Genomic DNA, 23,418 nt, shown 5'->3' on the forward strand with positions numbered 1-23,418 from the left:
ATCTTTTTATCTGTCACAGAGTCTCACACAATCATAGTGTGAGAACAAGATACACAATATGCGCTTAGGTATATGTGCAGCCTGTTGCTATGGGGTGATCCTTGCAACTAGGTTAAAACAGTGGTTAGCCACTGATTGGTTACCCAGAGTTTGAGTGTGCAACATCCTCAATCTCTGGGCAACCACTCTTAATCAAGGTGATTTTCCAGGTCGCCTGGTGGGAGCCAATCTGCCTCCAAGCAATTGTGGTCCAATTCAGACTGTCTGCAATTGCTCTCAGACCAGTTGGAGAGCATTTGCAAATATTAGAGATTGCCAAAACCTTCCAATCAATCAGTCTGCACCAATGTGGACAACTTATCTGTGACTCATCTCTTTGCGACAGTGGACAGTGGAGTTGACCCTGGCTGTATTCTACTTATATGCATGTATAAAAGCAAGGTTGCAGTTAAATCACCGTCCTCAAGCAACTACGTCATTTTCTGTTTCTGAGTTTCTGTTTCAAATCTGTAAAGTTCTGTCTGGACTCTTAATGCAGGTATAGTTATTTTTGGTTTCTGTTTAAATTAATTTCTGTTAAATGGTAACAGATCTGAGTTATCAGTGTTAATCGCCATATTAACTCAGATTACATGTAATTACTAACTTGAACTCATTCAATTGCAAATTGATAGCAAACTGATTGCAGACTGATATCGCCTTGCTTTTAGAGCAGCAGCTGACGGAGAGTGGTCACAGACCTTGTCCTCACCTTTAACGCAGCCATATAAAAGGAAACAAGACCGCAAGTTCATTGCACAAAGTTGCAATAATTTTGCTTGTGCTATGGCCTCTAACCACTGTTTTCCCTAGTGTGGCTGTAGCATGAGGGAGAATGTGGGTGTTGTCGGTACAGATATGGGTTGAAACTACACACACACACACATACACAGCAGCAGGGTGGCCTAGAAACAAAGAAGGGAGACCTTCTTTTGACCGCACAAAACAAGTTAAAGAATTCACTCTGGTAATGTGCTCTTAAGAAAGACGGTTAACCCCAGTAGCCTTTGTTCATAACCCTCGACCCCTTTTTGAGGAGGCTAGGGAAATGAGTAACTGCTCTATGAGGGCAAGTACAGTATCGTATTGTATTATCTAACAAACGCATAGTGACATAAATTCTTTTCTCACTGTGCTGAGCGCTGAGATAAAGAGAGGGGGGTAAAAACACAAGCAAGACGTAGCCTGTCATATTAAAACAGCCAGCGGCAAATTGCACATCTAGGCTAATAAAAGCGACAGGGAAATTGCTGCCAGCAGATTTCCTCCAAATCTCCTCAGTAATTCCCCATGAGCCTTGGCATTACTGCCTCACTACCCAGGCTCAGATTAACCCCAAGCCAACCGCTCCCCATCCCCGGCCTTCATAACAATGCAGCTCGTGGCTTCACTATGCTACTTTAGCCCTTTCATTTCATTTCTTATATGTATACATCGTCCTTTTGATCTCTGGAAACGTGCTTCCAAATGTGATTTATTAGCTAGAGGTATTGCAAGGCCACTATACAGGGCTGCTATAGTAACATGATGGTGTTGGCTTTTCTTTGTTATCATGATTAGCATTGGGCAAATAATTACAATTTTAGGACTTTTTAACACATTCGTGCTGCTTTATAGACAAAGTAATTCATCCAAAAAATGTATCCCCACATTTATTATTGATAAAAAAAAATTGGTTGTGGCTCACAGTGTTATCAACCTCTGAAAATGTGACTACATGACTCATAATCTCTCTGGATGCTACTTGGTTTCTAATAAGTCCTGCAGTACAACTCTTAAAAAAGCTCTACACACTTTTCTCCTCTGACTCCACCTCACCTGTGTCTCCACTTCCTCCAGACTGTAGGTCAGTCAAACCTGCTGCGCCTCACCTCTTTAAGTATTTGACCTAGACCTGGTGTCCAGCCCCACACCAAGTCGATCAGCATTCAGGGCAACATTTTGTCCGGTCAGTGCCCAGCGTCCATAGCAAACAAGCTCCTGGTATCCCAGGTCACAGTGCAGGAAGAGACTCGGTGGGATTTCTAAATTAGACTGGTTAAGGAAGCCTAATCTGTGTTTTATGGATTCTCTTTCTTCTCTCACCTTCTGTCTCTATCGATCGGTTTCTATACCTCACTCTCGCTTGCACCATCCCTCTGTGCTTCACCTCTATTTTGGAATAACATTACAGCAAAGAGCAGAGGCTATATTTTAGCAACACTGGTCCCAGCGATGGAATTGCAGGTTGGTCGGTCAATAAGTCAGTCCCTCAGTCTCTTTGATTCAAACAAAAAATATCCCCAAAATTACTTGATGGAATTCCACGATCGCCTAACTTTTCATCTCCTGCCACCAGCAGGTCAAAGTTTTTATCTAGCCAGAGAAATATTTCATCATTTACAAGATGGATTGGCTCCAATATTCATTTGTGGCTGAGGGAATCTTAGTCTTTCTTTTTCGCTTCCTCTCTTGCTTCTTCTTCCTCTATCCTACTCTCGCTTAAAGTTTTGATATATATTATCTCTGAGTCAATTTGTCTAAGTGATATAAGTGAACTGTGCCAGTGGCACTAACAGCAGGGCTATAAAGCATATTCTCTTGCAGACTCAGTGAGACAGAAGGGTCGCTTTCAACAACATAAACATATACTGCGTTTGTTAACTTTACCAAAAGGACTTTTTCTCTAGATTCAAAACATTTTCTTTGATTTATTCAAATAAATTCATTATTTAATCATGCCTTAATTATTTGATAGTCATCCCCAGATAGCAGATGGCTGCCTCTCCCTAAGCCAAGCACTCCCCGAGGTTTCTTCCTGTTAAAAGGGAGTTCTTCTTCCCTGCTAGTCCTAGTATTTCTGTGCTCATAGATGGTATAATAAACTAATAACAACAACATGTACTGCCATGTTTCCTAAATTAACTTCAGTGTTTCATCTAGTTCAAATTAATATTCCCATAAAATCTCTATCAACTGAACACGCTATAATTTTTAATAAGTAACATTTTTATTTAATATTACACTTGTGTTGATGTTTCCAGACTCATAAAGTCAGATTAACTCAAGTCCCTGGTGAAAACTTACAGTGTGTATTTAGGCAAATGAAGGTCTGCCTGAGGAATATGCAGGGGCATCTGATAGGTATCCTCTCATCAAAGCACGGCGCTCAGGTCATCAGAAATTCGACGCATCCCTCTGTGGAATAGCTGGTTGTTTACCTGCAGAGAGAGTAAAGGCGGGGCAGCAGCCAAGATTGACTGAAAGTGAAGAGAAAGAAAAAGAGTAGGTTGTGTAATTTGATCTGCCCATGCTGGGAACTCATCAGTATGCTGCTCATATACACCCCCACCCCTACCACCACCCGTGCTACGTGCACACAGATGAATATAAGCACGCAAGTATGGCAGTCATGATAGACGATGATAAGACTAATGGAGTCATGTAAACACTGCATCACACTTACTGTGCCGCAGATTCATCATTTCCAGTCCATACAAGAACACGCATGTGCACTAACCTCAGTTTTGCTCGTGTCCCCTTGCTTTTTACTCATATTTAAGGCTGAGTGGTTGCTGTCCACTTTTTTACAAGACAATAGCTTCACTTATTTGTCGCTTAACCAGTTTTAGGTCTAAATGTAAAACCTTATTTAACATTTAAACATAGTGTATTCAAACGTAGTTGTGTATTGAGCACATTATTCAGGTATTTCAAAGTGAAATGCACCACATGAGGGCTAAGGGCTAGGCCTCTGTGACTGATGCTAAGCTCAATTAAACCATGCCTATTACATCAAGAAGGGAAATATCCAGATCTCATTACAAATGAACTATATGAAAATATACAGACAGAGTCGCTTTGATGTCCCGCATTGGTTTGCAGACCACTGTTTTGGATCCTCGAGTTTGGCATTTTGGCTCGCCATCTTGGTGTTTGAAGACATGAAAATAAGTGGATGAGAAGGCAGACCAGGGGAGCTGTCAGCTGATGCTAGTTTAGCAATAGCTCAGACCGTTCTCACTCCCGAGGCGTAATATACCGCCGATTTGTCACGTCCCGAGGCGTTCCATGGAAACGCGAAAGGTGACCTTCCGTGTTCCCATGCTACGCGCAGGGTTGTGGATGAAATCCAGTAGAGCGTCTGTCCCGCAGTAATAGACGTTCCAGCCATGTATTCCAGCCCTCTCCATAACCTTATCCCTAACCTTAACCACCACTTTAATGACGTTAGTGTTTTCCAAAGCGATTTAAGTAAAATAAACATACATGTGTAGATTCATTCCAAACGGTTCTCATGTCTCCTCATTTTTCCGATCTCGTAATATAGGGATGTGTTGGGTGCCCGGAAGCATAATATACCGACGATTTGTCACCTAGCGTAAAATGTTACGCTTTGGGAGTGAGAACGTGTTGGATAGCTAGCTTGGTTAGCACAATCTTTCCAATGCTAAAAGCAATATTAACTTTTGCTAGTAAAAAACAGATTTAACAAAGAACCTAACAAAGATGTGAAAGCAGGATTCTGTTTACATGACAGCGCAGTAAAAACATTAATTTCAAAATCAACATAAAATCTGACAAATAATTGTGTCTTTACCAGAATCATGCAGCCCCGTCCGGGGTTTTTATCAACGTCTGTGGCTCAATGCTGCAAAAAACAATTCTCATGTCTTTAATATTTATATATAACCGCAGCAGAAAAGTGACTCTTGAAGTTAGTAATATCTATTTATATGATTTCTAAATTTACCTTGACATATAAAATAGTTACCTTCAGTCCCACTAGCAAAACCACTCACTCCTTAAACACAAATATCTGACATTCTTTCTATTTTGCTCTCTATGCCTTATCTGAACTGATTATTTGGGATTGAGCAGAGCTTGTCATGTGCTGTATTGCTTCTAATTTTATTGGAAATCCTGCTGATACAGTATTTGAGATATTTTGTGGATTATCAGTGATGACACGGTGGATTATACAAGCACTGCTTAGATCTTTACAGTAGAGAAGCTACTAGTCTGATAGTGGATGAGGCGAATGAGCCCAAATGCGCCTGCTGGTTTACAGATTATAGCAGATGTTTGTCAGTATATTTTTTTTTTTTGTGAAACTTGGTGGCTGCAAACGTTGATAAAGGCGTTCTTGGTGACAAGTGTGGATCACAAAACTGTGGTGTTGGATAAGACTGCCAAACAGAAATGCTTTTGCCATCTTTTGCACTGCAGGGGTAATATTCTTGTCACATCTGCATCTTTGTCATTATTCTGTACCGTCACTGCATCAAGTAAAGGGTCAGCAGATGCTATGACTGTGAAATACACCACTATTCCAGACCACACGTGTTGAAATGATTTTCTCATCCATCATACATGCAGATATTTGCATTTCTGTGGTATTTACAGCATGAAATATGCATCTATTCTGAGGGTCGGAGAGCAGATGACTGGCAGATCAGCACTCGCACCCTTAAATTTATGCACACATTATGATATCCCCCTTTAAAATGTTTTCCGACTTAAGGTCATAATTTACCTTGCTTCCAGCTACTTCCTCTTCTCTCTCTCCCACATCTTGATAGGGTTGCTTGTAATTTATTGTATTGTTTTTAATTAAATGGATGGCAAGAAGCTTTAAGTGCCCGGCAGTTCCAAGATGTGCCATTTCTTATCTGAATTCTAAATTCTGGGCACACCTACTGTAAAGCGGGACTATAAAGCTGAATAGGTCCCAAACTGCGCTGCTGCGTCTTAGAGGGATTGAACAGTTAGACAAATGTCACCTTTAGAAGGGAAGAGCGAGGATAATAAAGCGACGCCTGGGTAGTGGTGAATACAAACTTCACAGACATCGGGACACCACAGATTCATGGTTTCAGCAGTCAGCCGGGAACCAGTCTGGCACAGAGGATCAGAGAGGAAACAGCTTTGGATTACAGAGATGCTTGCCTTGATAAAGAAGAAACTTAAATTAAATGGAGCCACAGCAAACTCAGTCCGATACTGCTTCTCTCAGCAAAGAAAATAGCACTTGTCCGCATGTTCTGCTGTGTCCTATGAAGCAACATTGCAGTATAATGAAAAGGAATTTAGGGTCATTTTGTTGAGTAAATTTGTTTTTAAATACATTTTTTAAATTAGTTCATTTAGCTGTTTTTGCTGGGTTTTTTGTAGTCCACTTCATAGCGCTGACCCGTATGTGCACTTCTCAAAGCAGTGACTCTAAATGAGTGCTACAAGTATTCTAGACTTCCTCTGCAGTAGCCATGGTTAGCATGGCCAGGTTAGCTCAAGTACATCAACTAAAAATTATAGTTTCTTTTAAGATTCATGAGAAGCTGAAAAGGTTTGGATAGACAATGCTAACTTAAAATAACATCTAAACTATAAAAATACTGAAAAATGGCTTAAATACTGCACTGCGCATATTGCTAATGTTAGCTAATGTTAGCTTCTCAGTAAGTCAAAATTTCTAGATACTAGCTAAAAATTTTGATTCAGGAATGTAAAAAAGAATAAATAATTAACAATAATAAAAATTTTCAGCAATGAGTGGTGGAAACAAGCTTTCATAATAACTAGTTAAGATTCTTAACTAAATGTAAGTGTTAAACTGTTCAAATGTGGTACACTGTATAAATAAAAGGTTAATGGTGGTGGGCATTTTTACAAGTAAAACTGAAACCAACAAAAAAATCCAGTTTGAATTGAGTACAGAAAGACACAGTTTCTCACTCTCACAGGTAATGTTTGAACCCCACTGCCTTACAGCATAATGCTAGCTAAAGCATGGTCATGTCTTTATAAAGAAAATATTCAGCAGTAAGAGTCCTGGGCGACAACAAGCAAATCAATTTGACTATCCACGGTGGGAACGAAGATGTGTGTCTGAATCACCAGCACTATGGACTGTATGAGGCTATTCTGTATGACTAGCATTAAAAGTTGTTTTCCATGTAGACCAGGTCATTGGAGAGTGCTCCTCAAAGGTTATTTGTTCGAGCGATTCATAAGACTGATTTTATTCCAGTGGTGATCTGACATTCAGCAATCACGGCTAGATGACCTACATGACCTTAAAACATTAGAATCCTTGATTTTGCAAATGCATCACTCAACCAGACGCACCAGCGCCCCCAGGGAGAACTTTTGTCGCCGTTTTTCATGGCACATTTGTACCATCGTACTGACATTTTGTCGTCCCCAGATGCTCGCGCCAATCTTTTGGAAATGCACACAGATGGATCCGTAGAGGCTTTTTAATACACATTATCAGCTTTACATTGTTTCAAGCATGACAGTTGTGGCTATGCAGCCCAGAATCCCAACATGTCCTTTTTGAACAAGGTGAACATGAATTTGTTTCCTTCCATATGTTCATGCAAATAGGGAGGATAGCAACATGGCAACATACAAATAACTCCAGTTATCCGGGCTGTGCACAGAACTCTCTCAAAGTGCTTTTTTTTGTGAACATGATGGACGGGGAGAAAACAGCAGGATGCTGTGTAGATGATGCCCGCTCTCAGCAGAGCTTTAACCTTTCCTTCAGCATTGTTCCTGCAGAGTGCTTCGTTCCTCCTGCTCCCTCAGACAGTCATATTGTTCTCCTGAGTCTTCACTCATAAGCGAAGTGTGCTTATTTCTAAGACATACCACAAGATGCAAGAAAAAGAATAAAGGTCAGATGGTAGACAAAGGTGACTAAATGGTTAGGAAAATAATAAAATTAAAAACCTCAAATCTTTTATCTGCTCAACTTTATGGGCTAACAGGGGAACAGGCGTCACGTAGGCGTGAGACTATTTTAGTCAGTCGTCCAATCCAGCTCTTGAGATCCCTTAAATTAAAGCTGAAAGTCAGCGCTTCAATGACATATTGTTTGATTTCAGCAAGATTACTAAGTAAAAATACAGGGCAATATCAAATTACTTAACGAGCTGACTCTATCATTTTCATTATTGCAAATTTTAACATTACTAACAATTAGCCGACATAACGATTTCATTGTTAACAGTGAAATAGCTGGTAGCTGAAGTTTAATTAGCAATGCATTTCCAATTTATTAACAATGGCTTTTAAAAATTCTAAACATACAAGTAAATTAATTTCTGATAAATATTATTGTTAGTAATGATTTGCGCCACTTTAATGAACTGTAAAAATATTCCTTTGAAATTCATTTTAAAAGGCTTCTGGCGTGAAAGAAAACAAAATGTTCTCATTTTCCCCATTTGTCTAAGAATAGGTGATAAAACTGAAGAAAAGTGCACTGCAGTACCGACATCTCATTTCCACATGCATATTTGCCGGAACATCTCAGTACATGCCTTCCTACCACTTTAATGCCACACTCCCATCGTGTAAACCCGCTTCTCTACTTTTCCCACCTCTCCCCTGAGAAATGTGATGCAATGATTTCCAAACCCACCAACACTGTCTCCATCCCTCTCCCCTCCTTCCCTCTGCAGCTCGATTTAGGACGATAAGTTAACAGCTGCTTCTCCGTCTGATGATTTTTTTTTTTTCCTTTTTTTAAAATGTTCCACTCTTTCACTTCACGTTGGCCCTTAGTTAAGTTGCTGCATGGACTTCCTTGCTCATTCAGCGCACGTGTGCTGCAGATATCCAATGCAGTTCATCCTGTAACACTAGGAAAATCACCTGCAGTCCCAACCACTCTGCTGTGTCCTGTTCTCATTACATGGAAACCCAGGAGAGGGTATGGATATAGCTATGCTCCCTTGCTCTCCACTCACTACTCTTTCTCTCTCTCTGTCTCAGTCTCTCTCCTGCTCACTGAGCACAGTAAGCTGTCTTGATCTTGCTGGTGAGTTTGCTCCACTGGACCATTTAGGGACTAGATTCTTTTTTTTTTTTTTTTACTGATGGTTTAGGAGACAAGGACTATGCTGAAATAAGGTCTAACCAATAAATGCTTTCTTGAACCTCTCAGTATGCCAACATGCAATAAAAAGGGCAAATTTCCCTTGGTTTTGATTTAGGAAAATCTTCATCCAGCACTCAGTTACATACCATTCTTTGAATTACACAAGCTCATCCAAAACCTGTTAGATGAACTAGAAATCCAACTGCCAGCCAGGTCTTATCACCCAACACCAGTTCCTTCCGTCGCTAATGCTCTTGTGGTTGGATGGGAACAAATCCCTGAAGCCTTGTTCCAAAATCTTGTTGAAAGCTTCCCCACAGGAGATGGACACTGTTACTGCAGCAGATTAATACCCATCATTTTTGGTCAAAGAAAACTTGTGGCTGGTGTATCTACTGCCGGAGTCAGTTTGTTGATCTGTCTGCTGAACATCAACCATAGAGATTATTTGACATAGTATCTTGAAAATCATGTTATAAAAAATGGCTGTAATTCATAAGTAGTTAATGCAATAATATCTTTATTACAGTCACTGAATAAAAGCTCAGATTCTGTGTTTCAGTTGCGTATTGATTCTGTTTCACTTCATGTCTGTTGTGGTGGCATGAAGAGCCAGAATTGCAACTATGATCTTTATTTCCAAGATTATAAATGTCAGATGAGGATTGATGGACTAAACATGTTGTAACTCAGTGTTAACTGACTGTAAATTAAAAAATAAAATAACAGCCCATGAAAATTAAGAAAACAGGCAACCTAAATAAGTTTCAAACTGCATTATAGTTGTGAATGTTATCCTTACGCTCTGTTGCTTGAGATTCAAGTTGAACCTTTCTAGCAGCGTAACAATCATCCTTCACATTGTCATGCTTGCTACTCATTTTCATATCATCAAAAATCTGGACATTTCTAGAATGATATTGTTTATTCCGCTTGCACCCCAGGAGCATGATATTGGCAGTGCTAAAGACGCCTGCAACACAAGGAATGCAAGCTGAAGTTTGGAGGTTTATTTACATGGAGAGACTCCTTTCACTGGGAGTGTCACTGGCTTGTTTAAGAGTGTGTAGGTGTGAGTAACACCATGCTACACTGTAATTTGTCAGGAATGAGCCAGACCGGGGCTAGAAATAGTATTTGATAGATTCAGCGGCTCCTGAAAGTCAGCCATGCAACTGCCATGAGTCATAACATTTATTAACAAGCAAATTCAAGTGTACATAAGCAAGGCTGGATGGAGGCTGGCTGAGACTTTTTCAGCAGAGACCCTCTCTTCAGCAGGAGTAGATTTGGTTTGCAGTCAGGAAAGGCTCCATGCCGACTGGAGGCAGAGAACATACTGGGTGCCGGGGACAATAGTTAAGGAAAGAAAAGAAAATCATTGAAAGCACTGCTTTTGGTAAAAGTGGATTCAGCCTGAGCATCGAACCACGGGGAGCTCCACTGATGAAATGGGAATGCTTGGGGTATGGGCATGCTTGAAAGGTGACCCAGCAAGGTCTTGAGGAACATTCAGTTCAGTGCTATCAGTCTATGTTCCATTGTGTATCTGTGTCATTCACTTTCATCCCAACCATACTTTCTATTTTTTTTATTCCTCTCTTTAGCCATAAATACATAAGGCCACTGAGGATTCCTCTAGATGGCTTAAGGAGTCCCTCTTTGGTCTGCATAGCCCTGTACTAAACCCCAGTGACCATCCAGGTCCTGTTATTATCCAGTCCCTGCTGTGTCACCATGAGATAAGCGTTTTTGTTTTTTGTTTTTAATTCTCAGTACTTCAATTATCACCAGAACCAATTATGTTACGTTTCAATAACATCAATTCTAAAGTGCTATGATATTTCAGTAGAGAGCTATCATACATGTGCACTGCCCATATGGAAAAGATATATATAAATCTTATAAAGTTTGTATCTGTCTTGTGTGAAACTTGTGAAAGTATTATCAAACAGTTACAAATGTTAACATAGCTAGCACACAGGTTAACATTAGCATCTGTTGAGTTATTATTAAGCCTGGATTATATTTTACATGTCTGCAAGTCCACTGGGGCTGCTCAGCTCGGGTCTCATGTTGTGTCCAAGTGTAATCTGGTCTTCAAGGTAGCGGCTACTGGCTATGGCTAATTACAAAATGCTAACTTTAATGCTGGAGGAAAACAAAAGTTTTTGTGTTTAAAAAGTGTTATTTTTCTCTTAAAATCCCAAAATGAAGCTGAAAAAAAGTCTACAAAAAGTCTTTTTGATCACCAAGAAAATATGGCGCCCAGTCACCAGAAACAAAGGAAATAAACAAAAGGTATAGCTGAATACATTTGCACCAACCAGTAATTTTGTCATCTTAATTTTGAGAAATCTCTTCCTGTGAAAATGATATTGTACATTCAGCATTTACCCAAATGTTGGTATTGAGTTTGAAAATTTATTGTAACAACCAAAAATCATGATGGGCAAGAAGACGTGGGTTTTAACTAATGTTTCTGTGCTTTGTTTTGGTTTTTTTGCTTTTGGATTAAAGAGATGTATTTGAGTCAGCAGCAAAGCGGGTACATCCCAACTCAGAAACCTAAGTGGCGTTTAGGAAAGAAACAACAGCACTAACTGATGCAAAGCAAAGAAAAACCATTACGCCTCAAAGGAAACACTTCACAAAGCCTCACATAACCATTAGCAAAAATAGCATCTGCTTCATAGTTGACATGGCAACTGGCGTCAACATCTGATGCTTTTCTAATTGTTGTAAAACCTCACTTCCTCCATTCAATATGGCATTTCTCTAATGTTTTGTGAAGTACCCTTTAAGTGTTTCATTAATGTCTAATGAGCTTTTCATTAAGAGAATTCAACTGTGACTTCTCCACAAGATTATAAGCAACACAGGGTTTAACGTTGGTAATGATTCTGCTGGACTGGGCGGCAATAATAGGTGCTGCTTTTGTGCTAAAGTAGGTTGTATTATGAGAACATCAATGCAGAGAGTGGGTGTTGAACTTTGCAAATGTCATGCTGTGTTCCACAAGGCTTGAATTGGACTTGTTATTAACCCAACCCCCAACCTGTTTGTTTCCCACTCCCCGGTAATATTCAACAATATTACCTTATTTAATTTCCAGACACGGCTCGTCCCCGCCAAAAGTAACACCGAGCCGAGAAAATTGTAATTTCACAACACATTGCCGAGCATTTCCTATTACGATTGCCACATGTTAACATGCTTATAAAGTTCAGGAAAACAGTGCAAACATTGTATTATGTCTCTTGATATCTGCTTTACCTGCATTAATTAGAGGAAACGGCAGCGGCAGTTTGCCTGCTTAGTGATAATGAGGTGCAGTGCTAAGTATGAATAACAAGAGATTGACCATACGCGAGGGGGAACATAACTAAATGACTACTGAATAAAGCACAGTCAATGGCTGCCTTAAAATGCATGATTGGAGAGGCTTAGGCTGTAATAAGCAAAGCAAAGTGAATGCTGAACAGAGAGACAATTAAACCGCCACATCTGGCAACGCTGATGTGAGTGGGTACCCAGCCGCCGCAATTACAGGCCTCTGTCACTACTGTAACCCTTTACTGCCTGAACACAGCACTCGAGCAGATGATGAAGGCAATGCTCAAAGTTTTCAGAGCTTCTACTCCCGAGTGGCCACATATGGATGTTTGACCAGGACCACTTGGCATCCTAATTTTAACACACTGTGTCCCTTTCATGTTTTCCCCTCCACAACAAACTTCTCCATTTTTTAGGTAGCCACATACTCAAGTCCTACCCAGTGTCATGGTGTCTATTTCAGACAATAAGGTACAGTACTTCTATTGAAGTCAGACTAGCCTGGACCATAACAGGTACCCAGTGTGTTTAAAAAACTGATGCCAGGAATGCTAGAATGTGACAAGTTCGGTGACAGATCATTCTCATGAACATATTTTCAAGAACCAGGGCCCAGACGGCCTGCTGAATCTGGGAAACCCCCGTTAAACCATCAATTATCAGCTTATTTAATTTCTGGCTTTTTCTCAGTCAAGATAACCGTCCTTCTATCCTACTCCTGCCAAGCCGCGGGGCAATCTTCAAGTTATTTTATGTTGAGTTGCATTGAAGGTGAATTCATCAGGGTAGAGAGAACAAGTTTTTGGATGGGGAGAAAAGAGATTTCCACCAAAGTCAAAATAACATCCTGACATTTTGCAAAGATGTTGTTGGTGATGTTATGTGCTTCCTGTCATTTAGTGCTTTTCTAGTCTGTCTTAGACTTAACTTCTGAGTCATATTTTATATTCGAGCAGCACTTTTGTGTTTACACTTCAAGCACTTTTTCTACCTCACATCCATGGCCAGTTTAGAGTCAGCAGCTTGCCTAACATCCATTTTTTTGGACTGTGGGAGTGCCCACTCAGGCACAGAGGGCACATGTAAACTCTGCACAGGAAGACCCCACTTTATGACCATCAACCTGCTGAACACACTTTGCAAGAAGTTGTTGTTATTGTTGCCACCTTATCAGAATTCATGAATTAGCTTCAAATCTTGAAGCAGTCTTTCCTACTGCAGCTGGTTTCTGTTAACATAAATATTGCATTAAAGCAATTTTGCCAAGATCTGAAACTTGCATGTATTAGCAGTAATTTGAAAATTTGCTGTTTATGTATAACGTTGTCTTAAATTGCAAGCTTCCAAATGGCTTTTCATCTCGCCACAAACATTAAACCTTCTGTATGCCGTATGCGTCTTCAGTGCTGTTCAGATCACGAGTACTGAAAAGCTTAGCCTCTTCCCTCTCTGAAGTATTTTACCACTAGCTGCAATTTATTCAAGGCTGTTAAAAGCGAAGGAATAAAGAAAACAAAGGCTTCCCTACTCAAGAGCTTGATTGTTAGGATCTGAATGGGAAACGCTGGTAGATTAAGTCGACATGGATGGTGCACGCACTGCATGCAGATGTAGTGATGTGTAATCGTCAGCACACAAGGGCACTACAATGCTCTATTCACTCAGTGTAGGAAGTCTTTCAGTTCTCCCATGTGTGGGATTCCTCTTTCAAACTTTTTCTAGCTGTCTTTTTTTCCTCATATTTCCACTTTCTTTAATGTCAGAGATGTAGAAATGCATACATCCCCGCTCCTTTTCCCTGTATTTCCGTTCTTCTTTGGCAACTCACGCTTCCATAGCTTCAAGTCTGTCTCCTTTGCCACGGGAATCTTTGCTGACGTCTCCGTCCTGCAGCCACAGCGACTGAGAGAGATGCTCTGGAGGCTCAGAGAGATAAGAGAGGAGAGACAATCGCATTAAGACTCACTTTACCCCCCTGACCAAGACCAGAGGTTGGGATTTGAATGTTAAAATCAGTAAGCTTAAATCCCTGCATGGCCGTTTGTGCATTTCCCAGACTGAGCACATTACTTCTGCCTCTGCAGCCTTTAGCTGCTCGCAACTACGCCGGCACAAATTAGCACGGCATCGTTAAGGGAATAACACGCAGCCATATGCACGAGGAGCTCCCTTGGAGTGAGTCTTAGAGAATGACACTGCGACTGGTGTCTGCACAGCAGTCTAGCTGTCGATGCTACAACACAGTATGCTGTTCAAATCTATGGGTGAAGCCTCTTGACATCAAAGGTGGCAAAAAAAAGAAAGAGAGGAACCGTGTTTCCTTTTACTGCTCTCTACACCTGTCAAAATGGTGTGTTTAGGGTCTTTTTTTTTCTTGTTTTTGTTGTTGTTTTATTTGCTGCTACTGCACACACCAGCCCGCCTCCTTTGTAACACCACAGAGACCCCTAGTGGAATTGAGAGGCGTTGCAATGTGTTTGAAAGTGTGTGCGTGTGTGTGTCTGTGTGGTCCAGGACAGATCCCACCATCCCCAAAACTCATTTTCTCTGTCTCTTTCATTTTCTCACTCTCTCACACACACACACACACACACACACACAAGCCTTATCTTTCAGCTGTGGACAACTTTTCTTTTTTTTTTTTTTGAGCCATGAGACAAAATGCAAAACTGCCTCCTCCCAGCCTCCACACACACGCACACACACCTCAAATTCAGGCCCTTTTCTGCATCTCCAAGCCAGATTTTCCCTGTTAACGCTTTAGCTATCATCTGAGTGCGCTAGACTGCACTAGAGGGCCAAATTAGAGCAGGCCTTGGTAAAATAAAATCCCTTTATCTTTGAACTAGCAAGTACCCAATTATACGCCACAGTTATCTCCCATCTCACAGACTTCTGAGTCCTCGCCACAGGCCAATGAGCACGGAGAGCTAATGAAGAGATGCTGAATCACCTTTTTGCCTTCCTGGACACACAACTGGTGAAGCCTCCTTGATCATCTGCCACTTTTTTATGCATTAGAGTCATTCTCCGACTTTGATGAGGTGGTTCTCCCCCCACCCACCCCCCACCCCTCGTCGCAGCACAGGCCACTGATTCACGGATGTGCTGTCGGTTGCGGCATGCATATGATTAGCGTGAAAGAAGAGTGAGAGGTCTCTAATCCCGAGCAGAGGAGAGAAAACGGGTTTTAAAGTGGTTTATCTGCTTCCAGTCACAGAGGATGTGCGTTGAAAATGAAGCGATGCAGAGAGAGGAACTCCTGCTGATGTGAAAGACGAGGCTTGTGTGTTGATATGGGTCTTCTGTGCGTGACCCTGATCATCCCAGGAAGTCGATCTGTACATCACGCTGCCTGTTTGTACAGAAAAATTACCCGAGGTGTTGGAAGCTTTCTCTCTTCCTGTTTTCAGCCTTGTTAAACTTTTACATGTGCTTCAGTTTTTGTGCTTTCTGCAGCTTTGGTTCTTATGGATATGGATTTATTTCATTTCCCAGTTGGTCAGCATTTTAAGATATTTAACTCCTTAAGCTCTAAGCCGTTATGTTAGAATACCCATGTAAGAAAGAGGAGGTTTTTATAATGTAGCGCCAAATCACAAGAAGAGTATATTGTAAGGAAAAGACTCTACAACAATAAGAAGAAAACCCCAACAATACAATGACCCCTAAGATGACCCCCGCAGCACCCAGCTAATCAATACAACCAATGGTGGTCAGTGTTAACCCAGGCCTTCATGACACAACCCTACTCCATTTATCTTGCAACCAGCAGTAGGAGTGAACTGACTTGTGGTCCTCTGTGGTAGGTTGGATGTATGATTAGTTTTAGGAAAACATTATACTTTGAGTTCAAAAATACCCTTTTTATCAATAAGACTTCATACTGGAAAGAAGATGCTTAAGAGTACCCAATGTGTTTCAGTGTAATGACAAGCATTCAGATGGAGCTGGAAGTGAGGCAGGTTTCAGTGTCATCACCACAGGACACCTTCTGCATTTCTTTGAGATGCCAGCAGCTTTGACTAAGCATCTGATGCCCTTGGAATGACAGCGGGCTCACTGACAGCCCTCATAATGAGATTATTGTTCCTAGGTGATAAAAGTAAGGCCACTTCCTTGCATGCATTTGTTTGTATGTAAAGCTTTATCTCTAAACTTTATGTGCAGGCCCCTTCAAACATTCGCTCCGTCAGTCGGCGCTTTTGCCCTTTCAAAGTTGATTTTGGCATCTTTTAAAGCACAAGTTAGTTTTTTCTTTTTTGACCGTGGTATCTAACAGCGCCAACCTCTTCCAGTCTTGATAGGTTAGGTTGTCTGGCAGTAATTCACAGGTTTTCACTTCTTGGAAGTTGCTTGCACCCAAATGGTGATAATGGTTATGAAACAACCACCATTACCATGCACTGCTGAGCACTTAAAAAGGAGTTTGGGTGCAATCAAGCCACTGCGCTGTAGCACGGATTTTTGCCAGAGAGAATAAACACCTTTTATTTTCTGATTCACACCGAAAGCTGCATGTTAGCTGTATGAAATATGAATGAAGGCTGACTTAGGCACAGTCTGCTTCCACAGACCCATAAGGGCATATCCTCTTGTCGCAGCAATACAAGTATAATTGAGTCGATAATGTGCAATTTGAACTCCTGCTTAGGCTGTGCGGTTTGAATTGTGAGTTTTGCATTCATTACCAGCACAAGCCACCTCCTCCTCCTCCTTAAAAGCCGTACCGCACTGTGGTGTTTAAAAATTTCCAAAGTACTTCCTGCAAAATACAGCGATGTAAATTTAAAAGTGGGATCTGACAGAGAAGGGAGCTTTGGAGGAGCGTAAAGAGCTTTTGTGAAGGTACAGTGGTGTTACAAAGTTGGCATGAAAGAGGGTTCAAGAGCGCGTTTTAAAGTTTAAGAGGGCGTCGGGGAATTTAAAAACGGTCGAGTGTGGTTTAAGATGGCACCTCAGGAGAGTGAGGAACAGTTTAGGAACTGATGGGATAGCAAGGCTGTCGTGGAGTGTTTCGGAGGGTGAAAAGAAGAGGGAGAGAATAGGTTCTGTAAGTCAGGCATCAGATATCATATCTTGTGGGTATTTCTCTCCACCATATTTGGAAAAGAACACTCTGGTCTCTTATTTTTATTTATTTATCTACTTATTTACTTATTTAGAGGACACTGTCTAGGGCCCTCGACAGTCATCAGTATCTCAGGGCTAACATTTGTAACATTTTTATCAGGCGACTCCTTCTCTTGTCTCCCACAGGAAGTCCAGTTAACTTGACGTGCAGAGCGTTCTTTGGATACAGCGGAGATGTCAGTCCACTCATCTACTGGATGAAGGGGGAGAAGTTTATCGAGGACCTGGATGAGGAGAGGATTCAGGAGAGCGACGTCAAGTAAGAACTTCAGAGCTTCAATTTTATGAATGGGGAATATTTTGGGAAATGAAGGTGTAAACTTTAAAATACAGATATTTATTATCTGTATATCCACTTCCATTTTATTTGTATATATTGTCAAATAACAACAGTTGCCTCAAGGGGCTTTATATTGTAAGGTAAAAACCCTACAATAATAATAGAGAAAAAGACAACAACAATTAGACGACAGCTTGGCAACAGTGGGGAGGAAAAACTTTAACAGGAAGAATCTACCAGAACAGGGAGGGGCAGCCATTTCCAGAGACAAGTTTATTGTAAGGGATTTTTCTTAACACTCCCTCCTACCTTTTCTCTCCCCTCTCGACAGGTGAACACCGTGAGGTTTTGCACTCTCTCACATACTAGACCAGGCAACAACTTCCAGGGCAGCTAAATGAAGCCAGAGTGGCCAAAATGACAGTTCATCTGTGGCCACTCGAGGCTGGTTTCAAAAGCGAGTCAGCTCCCACAGACTCTCACGTCAAAATACCCAATTATAGCCTTTAGATTAGCATGCGTACAGTCTTGTATGAATAACAGTTTTGGTTTCTATAGCTAATTTGCTGATTGTATGGGGGTGGTTGTTTTTCATAATTCGCCAGGCTGGACACTGTTAAAGCTTATATTTAAGGCTGTGGCTGCTTTAATAGACTCTGCTTGCTATCTCCAGCCTCCTTTCTGTTAATTCCCATCATAGAACTCAACCTCTCAACTGTGTTTGTGCCTTTTGGAACCTCCATTCATTTTCATCTGCTTATCCAATTCACCATAGGTTGGAGCCTATCCCAGCTAGGTCAAGAGGCAGGGTTCACCAGTCTGCTGCACGGCTAACACAGAGAGACTATAGTACATCTATGGTCACTTTAGAATCACCAGTTAACCTAACTCCGTCCATGTTTTTGGACTGTGACAGTATCCAGGGAGAACCCATGAAGGCAGAACATGCAAACTCCACACAGAGGTGGATTCAAACCAGGACCTTCTTACTGTGAGGCAACAATTCTAGCCACCAGATGTGCTGCCAGCTGTTTGAAATATTCTTAATGCAGTTGTATGGCTTGCTCTGGCTGAGCTCATCTAAGTGTGTGCTCCAGTTTTTGTTTTTTGTTTTAGTTTAGTAGTTGGCACTAAACAGCAGGTTTCTATGTTTGCACTTGGCACCAGTGCAATTTATGGATGCAGCTTGCTAACCAAGCCTGCTAGCATTAGTTGACAAGCAGCCACTCCACCCTGTGGTACAGCAGCCAAAACAAAAATGTTAAGGTATAAAAATGCAGAGTCCAGAAACCAATTAGTGATCTCACATTGCCTACTTTCAGTCAGGCCATATTGAGACCTCTGCAAAGGCAAAATGGAAAACAGAAGACAGTTAGGTTATTGCACACCATCAAGCATGAGCCGGAGGCGTCCCCAAAACAGTGAGATCTCATGAAATTTGAGCTTTCCAAACCAAATAGTGTATAATAAAAATTGTGTCCAGATTTGGCAAAAAGATACAAATCTAAGAAAAATATGCACATATGACCATTATTAAACCAATTATAGCGGCAGAAATGGAACAAAATACGATAATATATTCATGAGTCACTTCTGATCTCTTCAAAAGCAGCACAGGACCCCTAGGCTGAACTGGTAAACACCTATTTAAACTCAATTTGCCACAACTCTGTGACCACCCATCAACACACCAAACAATGAAGGGAACCGTTCACTACCAAGCTACCATCTAAATATTCATATTGAGCATTTGATATTCATGAATGCCGTATGTGGCTGTTTAATAATGCAGGTAGCTATGCATTCTTTATCAGCATGTACTGTATATGCGCAGTTCAGGAACTGCTCCATCAGTTAAACAAAAGTGCAGCAGCAGCACAACAGATGGAAACTCCAACTGAATAGCCTCCTTTTCCATTCGAGTGACCACCATGTTTTTGGCTCATTAATGAAAACAGAAGTCTGTTTACTCTGATATCAGCATCAACCGAGGCTGGTTGACCATCCAAAAATGAAGCCTAGACGCGACTCTTCTTCCTTTAGTTTTGACAAGTCGTGTGAGGTAAACAATAGAGCTTCAGGAACTGTCGCACTTTTAAAGTTTCACCTTGCAGAAAATGAGATTTTCTTTTTATTATATGCCTATAATAAGTAGGCGTCTAATACTGTCAATCATAAATGTTCAGTCATGATTGACAGCAATGCAGTTATACAGGGAGAGAAAGAAAGGTTCACTGGGAGAAGCTGGATTTCCATCATGTTTAAACGATGAACTGGACCTATGGTGAAAAGTGTTGTTTTAGCTTGACGGCACTGACATATGGAACTTGTCCAGAATCATTTTTATTGATTCACTTTGGATCAGCCATAAAAAACAAAGCAGACATTTCGTGCCATTGCTAAAGTGTAGCTGATGGTATCGCTTCTGCTTTAGGCCTATTTTTCACCTGTGATTGGAAATTTGATAGATTTGCTGCTACATTTACAACATTACAGCAGTAAGATGGGATCTGTTTACTTTAGCTGCAGGGTCACTTTATTACATATGCCTACACATACACATAGAAACCCCTTTTCTAGCTTAATAACTGTCCTAATGCTGTAGATTTATGGGCAGCACTGCCATGATGCAAATCCACTATTCTACTTATAGACTGTATATAAAAGATAGATTTAGGTAATGTACCATCACATATGGGTTAAGGAAACCCTTTAAACTGAAAGCTATTTGGCCACCACCATATTGGGTTTTTGGAGCTAGAAATGACCGTATTTAGATACGCTTGCCCATTTCTTCATCACATCAACTTTGAGGACAGAATGTTCATTCGCTCCCTGATTTATTCCACCCACTAACAGGTGCCACGATGAAGAGATAATCAGTGTTATTGCCAGTGATCATAATGTTATGGCTGATCGGTGTACGATATGAGCTTTGTGAGATGGTATCCTTCTGAAAAGGGGATAGATATGGTAAACACTGATACACAGGAAGCTTTGGCATATTAATGGTACAAGGGTGCCCACAGGGTGCCTGGAAAATACTACTTACTGTGCCAGCAGCTTAAATTGCTACAAGACAGGATGGATCCATCCTGCTTCTAGGTTTGATATACTAAGATGCTCTTTTGTCATACCTTGCTGGTAAAGAGTTGACTTTTTTATTGATCTATTACCTCAAAACAAGTCTGACCACGCTTCTCTGATCTCTCCCATCTGCAGTTTATTTTGCCTCTAAATTTTCACTCAGTGGGTGTTTTCTTTTTTGGCACTCTCCCTTTAAAAACTAGACATGGTTTTGAAAGTCTTAGCAGATGAGCAGTTTCTACTCAAACAGCCTGTCTGCCACTAACACATGTCACATTCAAAGTCACCAGTCAGCACACCCTCGTGACCATGTCTACATGCCTAAATATTTTTAGTTTGTGGCTCATGTTTGGCTAATTAGATATTTGCTTTAATGAGCAGTTGAACGAGTGTACATAATGAAGTGGCCAGTTAACCAGTGGGTTGATGTCATGCAGTTAAATCAGTTTGTAATTGGCACGTAAAATACTGTCAGCTGGGTGGATTACAGCCTCAGATGGCTCATATTGTCTGTGATGTTGCCAAAATTGCAGCATGGTTGATCTTTGCTTAATCACAGGCCCGAGAAAAGGTCACAGTTTCCTTGTTTGACGGACTAACAAGGGCAGACCATTACACCAATGCTGTACTTTTGTTCAAGATTATGCACTGATCTTCAGGCGGTGAAGGTCAATCGAAATCCAGAGCAAAGTGCTCACCCTTCTTAAATGAATAATCAATCCTCATCATCAATACACGACCGCCGAGACTAATAAAAGATAACGTGCGAAACAGTGGAAACCATCAAGTTAGTAGAACATAGCAACAGTTTAATTAAACATCTCGGATCAATATAAAGATAGAGCACGGGATATACAGTGCTGTGCAAAAGTCATGAGCCAACCTTTATTTCTTTATATTATGCTTCCAAGGAGCCAGACTTTCTTGTAGTTTTAAAAAATGGTCATGTGCAATAGTCCTCCAGGCTCTCTGAAGGTCTTTTCTTTGGACACTGGCTGCTTTTCCACTCACTTACAGTCCAGTCCTTATACCTGACCATTTTCAAAGGAATGTTTGTGTTGTTTCTTTGTTGCAACTTGACATAGGAATCATTCAAGCTTTGGAAAGGCAGCTAACTGAAGAGCTAAACCAGTGGTTTGTCTACACATAACAGACAACTTGAGAACCAATTGTATCTTTAGGTACTTGCTAAACAGCCTGTCACAAAAACACATTAAAAACAATCCATTTCTTTAGTTAAACCCATGAAAAGTACCAAAGATAAAACAGTTTGACAGCCGTAAAACTGCATTTTTTCACCGGCAAGGTGATTCCTAAAGAGCTATTACCTAAAAACCTGGCATATCTCAGTATGGTGTGCAGCGTGTCCTTAAAAACAACGAGGAAACTGCAGAAATAGGAAACAACTAAATCCAGAGAAACCTGACACACAATCTGAAAGATGCATTTGACACTTCAGATGATCCATCCACTGCTCACTGAAACCTTATCAGAAACTGTATGAATGGAAAGGTTTCTGTCAAGAAGTTCTCCCTTCTCTTAAGAAGGGAAACTGGGACATTAAACTAGAAATTCACTGAAAATCAGTGTCAACTGATTGACATTAAAGCACAAAATGGAACATTATCAGTCATGTATTGGCCTCCTTAGAGCGCAGACCTAAACATTATTAAAGGAGTGTGGGACCATCTTAACAGAGAACAGAGCAAAAGGCAGCCAACTCTTTGAATGTCCTTCAAGAAGCCTGGAGAACTATTCCTGAAGACTGCTTAAAGAAAGAGAGTTTAGACTGTGATGAAGAATAAAGGTGGTCATACCAAATATTGACTTTCAAGCTTGTACAGTTGTAATAAGTAGTGATTGCAGCAAGAAATGAGGGGTTGCTCAAGACAGTACTACACCCATTTTGTGAAGAGGATTATAAAACCCTAAAAAAAAATCAAATATACATAGTAAATATGTTGAAAGAAGAAAAGACAGCTCTTCTAAGTTAATGCACACTGAGTATAATGTATTTGTGCAGTGACTGTGGTCACAGTCGAATGTGGTTAAAAAAAATTGCAGGCAAGAAGTAATTGTAGCAGTGAAGAGGAAATTCTTAATCCTTAAGAATGGGTTTCTTTGCTCTGCTGTCGTCACAGGGGAATTCAGATAAGGGTAACAAGAACACACAGTATAAATACACTGAATTCCTTTAGCTGTAATTCAATTACTGATTGAAAACTAATGTCAAAAACATAGATTGATTTAATTAAACTAATGGTTTTGAATCAATAAAAGCGAAGAGATAGTTCACTCTTTTTATTTGTCAAACTTATATTTGTCGTTTTTGCTCGTGTCTGTATTGCAGAAACCACATAGCATGTGTGTTTCGTATCCTGCCCCGATGTACCCCTTTCACGGTGTGCACGTATGACTAGAAAAATTCTTGTTGTCGACAAATGCCATGTAAAGAAAAGGTTAACCATAAGCAGCGTGACAAGGCTGGGAGGAGAGTTAGCGGCCCAGTCAGTGACCTGGCATTTCGAGATGTCTCTATTAGCCTGCTAGCATGCTCCGTCCAGCTCTCAGCACCACTCTCTGTCGTGAAGGACACCGGGCCAATTAGAGCCTACAGGATTTAAGGGGACTGTGGAGGTGGAGGGGGAGGGGGCTGGCAGGTGGCGACACTGCG

General features: G+C 40.8%; 1 protein-coding gene across 2 annotated transcripts in view; it reads left to right on the plus strand.

The window, feature by feature from the left end:
• The window catches only part of LOC100693228 (interleukin-1 receptor accessory protein-like 1), a 319,171-nt gene that overhangs the window by 262,156 nt on the left and 33,597 nt on the right, over positions 1-23,418 (plus strand). For both annotated transcript variants that reach the window (XM_005450017.4, XM_013268902.3), the window contains exon 7: positions 17,504-17,636. In XM_005450017.4, coding sequence (XP_005450074.1) covers positions 17,504-17,636 — 133 coding nt within the window. The remainder of the gene's footprint in view (positions 1-17,503; positions 17,637-23,418) is intronic.

This window comes from Oreochromis niloticus, linkage group LG23, assembly GCF_001858045.2.
Source record: "Oreochromis niloticus isolate F11D_XX linkage group LG23, O_niloticus_UMD_NMBU, whole genome shotgun sequence".
Lineage (NCBI taxonomy): Eukaryota > Metazoa > Chordata > Actinopteri > Cichliformes > Cichlidae > Oreochromis > Oreochromis niloticus.